This window comes from Nicotiana tabacum, chromosome 11 (assembly GCF_000715075.1).
Source record: "Nicotiana tabacum cultivar K326 chromosome 11, ASM71507v2, whole genome shotgun sequence".
Taxonomy (NCBI): Eukaryota; Viridiplantae; Streptophyta; class Magnoliopsida; order Solanales; family Solanaceae; genus Nicotiana; species Nicotiana tabacum.
This window is the reverse complement of record NC_134090.1, coordinates 104,020,560-104,031,219: the sequence shown is the minus strand read 5'-3', so window position 1 is coordinate 104,031,219 and position 10,660 is coordinate 104,020,560. Positions and strand designations below refer to the sequence as shown.

At 37.1% G+C, this 10,660-nt stretch overlaps 1 protein-coding gene across 1 annotated transcript; it reads right to left on the bottom strand.

Annotated features, from left to right (window-relative positions):
- Positions 1–282: 282 nt before the first annotated feature.
- LOC107794682 (sm-like protein LSM3B) lies at positions 283–8,576 on the bottom strand. Its single transcript, XM_016617193.2, has 3 exons — positions 8,335–8,576; positions 6,224–6,319; positions 283–520 (listed from the first exon to the last, which is right to left on the bottom strand). Exons 1-3 carry the CDS (start codon positions 8,449–8,451, stop codon positions 440–442), a joined length of 294 nt encoding a protein of 97 aa, XP_016472679.1. The 5' UTR covers positions 8,452–8,576; the 3' UTR covers positions 283–439.
- Between the last annotated feature and the right edge of the window lie 2,084 nt (positions 8,577–10,660).

Genomic DNA, 10,660 nt, shown 5'->3' with positions numbered 1-10,660 from the left:
TTTTTTTCTAAAAGCTTAGCCAAACACTTCAACTTATAAAAAAATAAAAATAAAAATTAAAAAAAAAAGTGATTTTCGCCTTGGAGAAGCTTGGCCAAACAAACTATATGGATTCTTCACCAAACCTAATTTGCTTGTGTCGGAGGTCCTTAGGATTAATATTCCCTTCACACCTCATTTTAAAAGTCACAAGCGGATAAAGCATGTTGCCCAATCCCTTTCGGACATCCGATAGAATTGGAACAATATAGAGAACGCTAGCATGGTCCATGCACAAGAATGGGCACGCAGAAACCTAGAGACGTGTTGCTCCAAAATGAGATTGTTATACAGATAATATTCCCTCAATAATCTGAGTTATTTTAAATTTTACTGCAGCACCTTAAACAAAATATAGGATGCTTGCACAGGTTTATGATGAGAACATCTTCTCTATTGATCAGGCAGTCCGCAGAGGAGGAGACACCAGTATTACACCATCCCCACGAACAAATAGGAAAGGGATGGTCCGTCTTGTAGTCTGTAATAAGCACAAGTAACTATGTTAGAAGATTATATACCGTTAGTGCAGAAAAGGCGGAAAAATATTGAGCCCAATTAATGTTCATAAGCAAATAGTATGTTTGCATCATACAGATGCAAAATGAAATTTAAGACATTCTGCCAAACATGACAGATGATTTGCTCATTTCCATGGTTAAGCTTATCCCCGGAAAAATAGATGTTAAGGCTTTCCTTGGAACTAAAATAGCTGAATCAAGCATGTGCAATGACGGGAGAATGCATTGATTTGTCAATCAGATAAAACTGGAAAACAGTACATTATTGAGTTCCTATATATACCATTATTTCAGGATTATAGAGTTCCATGGCATCATTTCGTTCAAAACAAAAGACGATTTTCCTGGTAGTTGTGTTTCATCTAAGAGGAAAACTTAGAACAACAACAACAATAAACCCAGTTTGATCCAAACAAGTGGGGTCTAGGGAGGGTAGTCTGTACGCAGACCTTACCCCTACTTAATGCAAGTAGAGAGATTGTTTCCAATAGACTCTCGGGTCAGGAAGGGCAAGAAGAAGAAGAGGAAAGCAAGGAAGGAAGAAAGAAGGAAGAGAAAAGAAAATGGGAGAGATAAAGGATAAATAGTACCAAATAATAGCAGCAAGGAATACAATACCTGAGACAAACAAAACCACATAACGTGATAGAAATCTAAGAATATGAAGGGATATGCATGCTACTAAGACTATCGATGAACAACTATAAACTAGCTACTAACCTTCTACCTTAATCCTCAACCTCCACACCCTCCTATCAAAGGTCATGTCCTCAGTGAGCTGAAGCAGCGTCATGTCCTATCTAATCACCTCTCCCCAGTACTTCTTAGGCCTACCTCGACCTCTTCTCAAACTCTCCATGGCCAACCTCTCACACCTCCTGACAGGAGTATCAATGCTTCTTCTCTTAACATGTCCGAACCATCTCAGCCTCGACTCCCGCATCTTGTCCTCCACGAGGGCTACTCCCACTCTGTCCAAGATAGCTTCATTCTTAATCTTATCTCTCCTGGTACACCCACACATCTATCTCAACATCCTCATTTCTGCTACCCTCATCTTCTGCAAGTGGGAGTTCTTGACTGGCCAATACTCAGCCCCATACAGCATAGCCGGTCGAACCACCACTCGATAAAACTTACCCTTAAGTAAGGGTGGCAAGTGGGCTGGTTAGGCCCGGCCTAGGCCCGCAAGCCATATGGGTAGTGGGCCTAAACGGGCCTACCCGTTTAAGCCCGGGACCAGGGGCTTGAGGCCCAAGTGGCCCGGTTCATTGAAGAAGCCCGTTAGGACCGGGACCGTTAGGGCCCGGGACCAGGTCCTAAGTGGGCCGTTCAACCGGTCCTAAACGGGCCCAACGGCTAATTTTTTAAAAAAAATCCAAAAATCCAAAAAAAAATTAGCCGTTGCAACATTTGAAAAATGGTCGTTGGCCTGCAAAAATAGACGTTTGGGCTTTCTAAAATAGTCATTTAACCCTCCCCCAACTTTGTTTTAACCCAAAACTTTTTATAATTACACTTTTTCCCTATTTTCAACTATAAATACCCCTCATTCTTTCATTTTTCTCACAAAATCATCAATCTCTCTCATTTCTCAAACTCAAATTGAAGTATTCAAGTTTTTGCTCATCTCTCATTTCTCAAACTCAAATTCTTAATTCAAGTTAAATCATGCCCGGTGATTCTAGATTGCACCTCTTTGTTTTGGAACACTTCAATGTGGTAGAAGAAAATGAAGAAGTTTACATAATAAAGTGCAAGAACTGTGGTTGAGTCTACACTCATCGTCCAAAGTTGGAGGGCATAGGCTGTTTAAGAAGGCATATAAAGAGTTGTCTTGCACGTTCTCCAGACATTCGTATTTAAGATTTTAAGTTGATTTGAGATAATTTGTGTTATTTTAAAATTATTAGACGTATTATGCTTAATGTTTTAGTTTGTTAAATTAATTTGAAATATTATGTTGAAAGCATTGAACTTTAATTTGAAGTGTATATATATATATATATAATTTACAAGAAATTACCTTAGATAAAAAATAGGCCAAGCCCACTTAGGCCCACATATATATATATGTATGTGGGGGGGGCCTAAGTGGGCCTGGCCTAATGTACGCTACCGAAACGCCGCTAACCTCCAAACACCTCCAGAGGACCTCCCTCGGGACTTTATCATATGCTTTCTCAAGGTCAATAAACACCATATGCAAATCCTTCTTCCTCTCTCTGTACTGCTCCACTAATCTCCTTACTAGATGAATCGCTTCTGTAGTCGAACACCCTGACATGAATCCAAACTGATTCTCGGAAATAGACACGCACCTCCTCACCCTGGCCTCCACCACCCTCTCCCAAACCTTCATAGTGTGACTCAACAACTTGATACCCTATAATTGTTGCAATTTTGGATATCACTCTTGTTCTTGTAAAGCGGAACCATCGTACTCCACCTCCATTCTTCGGGCATCTTCTTTGTCTTAAAAATAACATTAAACAACCCAGTGAGCCACTCCAAACCAGCCCGCCCCGCGCTCTTCCAGAATTCCACCGGGATTTCGTCTGGCACCATCGCTCTGCCCCTGCACATCTTACGCATCGCCCCTTCCACCTCCTCTACCGTAATCCGCCTACAGTACCCAAAATCCCGCTGACTCTTAGAGTGCTCCAACTCACCCAATACAATCTGTCCATCCCCCTCCTCATTCAATAGTTTATGGAAATATGACTGCCATCTTCTCCTAATAAGTGCCTCGTCCATCAACACTTTGCCATCCTCGTCCTTGATGCTCTTGACTCAGGAAAACTTACTCAGGAAAACAAAATTACTTATGCTAATGAGGAAAGTACGCTTCTCACAATAAGGATCGAGAAATGAGAACACATGTTCTGTTAAATTCATTTTAAGTAAAAATTCCATTTGTTTGTGATTGCTCCTTATTAAACATACTTTACCTAGCTCAAGCAATTGAATTAGCTCCTCATCTCTTGCCAATTACCTGATGCTTGGTGTATGCTATCCCATTCGCCTTGCAGCAAAACTAACAAAAAAGAGTATTGGCTCCCATATCTTGTCCATCTCCCGTATATTGTCCATCCCATTCGCCGACTCCCATCCCTCACCCTTTAATCTGACTCAGCCATCCACAATTCAAGCGACCACCACTACTGTCAATAACCCTTCTCCAAATAACCATGTGTTGTTCAAGGACACAAACAGACCAAGGACGGCCTTAGAACTTAGATGGAACCACCAATTGGTTGTGTACCCTTTAGCAACATGACATAAACGCAAGTATGAGACACTTTCAAATACAGCCACTGTATATCAGGTTTGACTTTTCCAAACATGATCAAATGCCAAAAATATAGAAGCACCACCACCGGAGAAGATTAAACAGAGAAGAAAAGAGGATGGCTTATCATCCTCACAAAAAAAGGGGAGGGGGGGTGGCTTAACTTTACGGCAATCGAAAACAAATATGCTAGAGACATTGTGCTACAAACATTTTCACTAAATAGTTCATTGATCACCCTTGATAAATCAATATATGGTATAAACTTCATTCTCAGTTGCATCGCACCAATGTTCAACACTCATATCCATGTGTCCATACTTGAGGGCCTAAGGGAATCAAATACACCAGAATATGCTAGCTGTTGTGCACCGGTGGTGACCCCACTGGAACTTCCTACATTTTCCTTTAGATTCAAGAACTAAAGCAATTACTCGTACAACAATCTCTCTGTTCAGACACTGAATTATCCATTTGGTACTCCTACAACAACACATTAAAATCCCTTATAACTCCCTCTTTAAAAACTAATATGACATTTACCAAATACTTAATTGTTATACTATTCTAAAAAAGATACTTCCATCTACAGAAACTACCTAATAGATAATGATTGTATACTAATAGATATTTGAAAATTATCTTCCACAAGACGTCAAAAAGATAACGCAAACTCTAGTAATATTGAAGAAATGATTCTAATAAACAAATATAATTGACTATAACGAGAAAGAATAGTGGCAGAAAACAAACCGCTCTCGGGACTTTGGTCTAGTGGGAAGAGACCAACACGTGATGTGTAGGTCAAGCGCACATGAACTTTTGAACCCTACCGCAAACAAAACCTTGGTCTTTAAGTGGAGAAGGGTAGAGAGGCGGGCCCGTCATCCACCAAGTTTCGAACCATGTGATACTGGCCCTTAGGAATTTTTCGGTGGGAAGAGATCATCACGTGATGTGTAGGTCAGGCGCACATGAACTTTTGAACCTTGCCGCAAACAAAACCTTGTCTTTAAGTGGAGAAGGGTAGAGGGGCGGGCTCGTCATCCACCAAGTTTCGAACCATGTGATACTTTTGAACCTTGCCGCAAACTAAATATTGGAATTGGAATTATGTACATAAATTATTGATGACATTGGACGAATGCAAACAATTCTAATATTTAGCTCGAGGTTACAAAAGGATAGTAGATAGACAAAGATGTAACACATAACCAAAATAGACTGGTTGAAAATGGAGAAGTGCAATCAGAAAGATATGCGATAGGAGGATACCTACCAAAATGAAACGCAAATTCAGTAGAATATTGTAAAACCGGTAATTTCACAAGGAATATTAGGCATCTCAGGTGCAACATATCCACGAGATGAGTGTCGTAGAAAGCGAATGTTAAGATGGATATGTAGTTATGCATGATAGAAATTATCATATCTAGCAAAAGGTAAAGTACTACAATAAAGGAGAAAATGAAAGAAGGCTCGCTTGAGATAGTAGGGTCATGTCCTAGTCAACCTCCAGATGCACCCATCTGCAAGTGTGAACCCGTGTTGATAGAAGGTGTTACAAGGATACAAACTGATCTAAAATCATATGGAATGAAATTGACTCAAAGGATCTACAAATTATTGGACTGCATACATACTAAGCAAAAAATAGCACACAATAGAAGGAAAAAGATTCATAATAGTGATACTAATTACTTTATGTTAAGGGTTTGGAGTGCAAGGGTCAAAACACTTGATATACGATGTGAATTTGTGCATAGATTCTTTATATTTTTTTTAAAAAAATTACATATCTGCAAACTACATAAAAATTACTACAAATCAACATAAATAATGATTAAAAATATGTTAAGAGAAAAAGTTTGAGAAAATTGTAGTCAAAGAAAAAACTGTTTAATTTCCCCAAATAGCAATACCTTCACATAAAATGAGATGGAGGAGTAGTTTAAATTAGTTTTAGTCATGTAGGTATGCTTACTCTATGTCCAATATACTCTAGGAGTCTTCCAATTTTATTAAGGATTCGTATGCCATTGGAAATGTAGAGAGCTTCTAGTGATAGAAAACCTAAATTGTGAGATATTGGATGCCAAAAACCTAAATGGAGCAACATGCACAGTGGGATTCATATAGTAGACACCAACTAGCTTGGGATTGAGACGTAGTAGTTGTTATTATTACATTGGACAACTAACTTTCCAAGTCAATTTATCAGATTTTCTGATAATTATCTTAAAATGCCGAACACTTTTACAAGTGTGAGTCAAATTGATTACAAAGATCTTAAATAGAAACATGTGGTGCATTGACCAATAAAAGAAAAAGGCATATATCAGAAACCAAAAGCGGAAGAGAGAGCGTGTACCCGAACTATTTCCTCATATGTTTCATCATCAATCTCAATTGTGGTCACAATTTCTTCAACATCACCAAGAATCATATTAAGATGCTGATCATAAGCCTGCAAAGAAAACGATATGAAAGCTTAGTGTCACTGCAGAAATATTGCCTCATTATAGATTTCTAGGTAAAAGCACAAGTAAAAAATATACTTTAATTTCTGTATGCATTTAATTCCAAGTGGACTTTTGAATATTGTTCTTTTATTGAAATTAACAAAACTATGAAGAGCTGTAGAACCATTTGCTATTCCATAATGGTCATTCAAAATCAAAACAATATCCAATATTTTGCAGTAACATCATTCAGATGTCATTGTTGGTTCACTTTGCTATTCTGTCATCGTTCTTTGTTGAAAATCTTGCTGGTCTTTTTGGTTTGGCCCTCCTGCTCGGCTCTTTTGTATTCATGTGAGTTATTTTAGCTCTTAGTTGCTATTTTTCTAAAAAGACTTTGTCCTATTCTGTCTCTATCTTTCTAATTACTTCTATCTTCACACATTTTATTTACTTTCAAGATACTGAGAAATCAAAATCAAAGGACTTTTGGACCAACAAAACATGGGGTGAATGACAGGAATGTCCACATAAGGGGATGGTCTTAGCCGAATGCCCCCGTAATTGGTTGTATTCAAAAAATAGCCTCGGACCGGGGCACACAAATATTGCTCTTCAGGAATTCTCTACCAGATTGGTAGAGTTTATGTTATATCTACTCTACCTATCTATTAAATTGTTCATCAAAGTGTAACCCGTTGGCATGATTTTGTCCTTGTTTAATTGTTCACCAAATTCTACAAGATTGGCAAGACTTTGTGTTATCTGCATTTCACCTATTTGTTATATTGTTCACAACTCTACCCAATTGGCATAATTTTGTGCTTGTTTAATTATTCATCAAAGTCTACCAGACTGGCATGATATGGTGTTATATGCAATCGACCTATCTATTAAATAGTTCATCAAAATCTATATGATAGTCATAATTTATGTTGTTCAACAAAGTATTTTTCGAAAATGCAATTTGGTACACAACAGTATGACAAAATGGTAAAAAAAATTATAAATTTTATATTACGATATAGCATTTGGTACAAAATCCTGCTGTGTCGGTAGATCTAGGCTGAAGCCTACACAAAGGAAAGGACACGGGGGCCATTTATTAAATACCACCAATTACGGGGACATACCGCTAAGACCAGCCCCATGTGGGGCTACCCCGCCCAATTATTTGCAAAACATGTCATGTGCTAGGATCAAATTATTCATTAACACCATTGGAGAAGCTAGATGGAAATCGCTTTGGAGTTATTTTACTTATTAATTACTAATTAGATGTCAACATTTAGAGAAGACTGCAGAGAAATATTCTTTTCTTTCTGGTTAATACTAAGGCTACCCAAAAACCATAGTATATTTATGCTTCACAAAGAAATTCTATAAGCAGTAGCACATAATTGTCCCCAAATAGTTTCCAACTGCATAATACTAAAAAGAATCAACCACACCCTCCCGCCCCTTTGCAAAGCCGATATAGGCACCCAAGGGTGTGGCCTAGTTGTCATTGAAGTGGGTTGAGAACCTGAGATCTCACGTTCAAATCAGTGGAGACAAAAACACAGGCGATTTCTTCCCATGTATCCCAGCCTTGGTGGGTAAACTTAGCTGATACCTGTTGCTAGTGGGAGGTAGCAGGTATCCCAACGTAAGCTGGTCGGATACTACAGTTATAAATAAAATTAGTCGAGGTGCACGAAAGCTGGTCAGATACTACAGTTATAAAGAAAAAAGGTGGATACAGGGAAAAAGGAAGAAGTTTAAGCAACCAAAAATAAAATTCTAAAAAACAAAAAATTATATTGAAAGAAAAAATAGCAATGTGGCCTAAACCCTAATCCAGGAATTAAAAGAAGGAAAAAGGGAAAGGGCTAAACGTCTACAGTATGCCAGTAAGACGTTTGGTAAAAGCAGACAAATTACCATCACATAACATTCAATTTTTGTAAGTTAGAGAGAATTTATCTTCGAAAAGAACAAAAGATAAAAGAAATAAAGGAAACGGCAGGTGTAAAAATACGTGAAGTTTGCCACGGAGTTCTCGGTCTGAACGGAGTTTGACGTAGATTCTTTCATCAAGGCTGAGTCTGATGAGATCTAACGGCTCTTTCACTGTGCTCTCTTCTTCACTTCCCATGCCTGTTGTCAATGCCTCTGTTTGTCTGCCTTTTACTTCCTGCTAATTCAACCGCGCCCTTTTTTATATAGTTCAGCAGAGTTCAGAGCTCAGTAGACTCTATTGCCTAGACTCTCTGTTGCCTAATAGTGTGGTTTGGGTTTGGCGGGTTACGAGCCCACCAAGTCGATTAGAAGCCCTACTCACTAGGGTTTCAAATTTAGCCATAAAGTTGTAATTTGATAAAATCCCACTAGGTGTTTATTGGGTGATTGACAGAAATAGTCCTATAAAAGCTGGTCTTTAAATATTATTTTCATTTTTTCTTAAGTATTTAGAAAATGACCTCGGTCCCCCACACACATATTGCTTGTCAAGGAATTTTTACCGGATTGATGGATTTTATGTAATATTTACTCTATCTATATTATTAATTATTCATAAATTTTGTCTAGTTGGCATGACTTTCACTACTAGAAATTCGGCCAAAATCGAACGAGGCCGACCGATTTATTTTGATAGGTCAAAACACAGACCGAAAAACTGAACGATGTTAGTCGATTTTCCAGAATATTTTTTGTTTTAATTTTTTTTACAAAACCCACCGAATTTGGTCAAGTTTTTTGGCGCCAAAATAAAGGAAGTTATTTTTGCATCGCGGAAAATTTATTTTCAAGAAATCGATCAACTTTGATCGATTTTTCATTTAAACTAAACTAAAATTAATATTCAAAAAATCGATCAAAACAAGTCGGTTATTTTAAAAAACGACTGATTTTGCTCTGTAATTTTATTTTTTTAACAAAACCGATGGAAATCGAGAGGTTATTTTTGCACAAAAATACAATTAAATAAAATAATAAAATAAAAGAAAGTTTTAAACAAAAAAACACCAATGGTCTAGTGGTATAATATTATCATACTATAGTACCGACCCCGATTTGATTCTCAAATGATGCATCTTTTAATTAATAATTTAAAAAACTGACCAATTTTGGTAGGTTAAAACTGACCAAAGTCAGTTAGTTTTTTCGGTCGATTCTTTTTTTGTCAGCTGTGGAATTTAATTGATCAGCCAAAATCGGTAGGTTGGTTGTATCTACCGCACGATTATAGACTGTTATGAATCAATCGATTTTTGCCAATTACCAACCAACATTAGTCTGTTTTGGCAATCGATTTTTGTCCTATTTTTAGTAATGTTTGTGATTGTTTTGGCATGACTTTGTATTAACTGCATTCAACCTATTTATTAGATTGTTCACAAACTCTACCATGTTAGCATGATTTTGTGCTTGTTCAATTATTCACCAAACTTTACCAGGTTGACATGACTTTATGTTATTTGTAATTAACCTATCAATTAAATTATTCATCACAGTTTACCCAATTGACATAATTTTTCCGTGTTGTTCAACATAGTGTTCTTCGAAGTTGCAACTCTAATTTTGATCAAACCTCCAAATAATCTCAAGTTTGAAACAAGACCTCCGAATACCAATGCAAGCGATTCTAATCACCAATTTAATCAGATAACACCAAATCAAGAAGACTCACTTTATCTTTTTTAATATTTTTTAAGGACCGATAATGGAGTTTTAAAGTAAATCACTAAATCAGTATTGCCACTAAAAATTTAAGCATAAATTATCAAGGTGCAAATAATTTTAATAATAATCAATCATTAACTTCCAGTTTCTACCCCTAAACAAGAATTTAAAGCTTTTAATATTGAAGAATTATGGTATTCTTGGTGAAGAAAAAGATGTAACGACTCGACCGATCCTTTTGAGCTTTAGCACTTGGTTCGGCAGTTTGAGACCTTGATTAGCTTCACATTATGCATTATGACTCACGTATATGGTTGGTTTTGATTTTTAAGAGGTTTGGAGTTGATTTGGGAGAGTAATTCTCAATTTGGAAGCTTTTAGTTGGAAGAATCGATCAAGGTTTGACTTTTGAGTAAACAACCTCGGATTCATATTTTGATGGTTCCAATAGATCCGTATGGTGACGTTGAGCTTAGTTATATATTCGGATTTGGATTTGGAGGGTCCTAGGTTGATTGGCTCTAATTGTGAAAGTTAGAAATTTGAAGGATTGAAAAATTCATAAGTTTGACTAGGAGTTGACTTCGAGACTATCGGGGGCAGATTGTTATTTCGGAAATTGGAATAGGTCTATTTTGTCATTTAGGATTTTTTCGCAAAGTTTGGGCTCACTCCGGATT

Coding starts and splice junctions, on each gene's coding strand:
- LOC107794682 (XM_016617193.2), bottom strand. CDS start 8,451: ATGGGAAGTGAAGAAGAGAGCACAGTGAAAGAGCCGTTAGATCTCATC. Junction 6,320..8,334: donor AACTCCGTGGCAAACTTCAC/GTATTTTTACAC, acceptor TTTTCTTTGCAG/GCTTATGATCAGCATCTTAA. Junction 521..6,223: donor CATATGAGGAAATAGTTCGG/GTACACGCTCTC, acceptor TGCTTATTACAG/ACTACAAGACGGACCATCCC.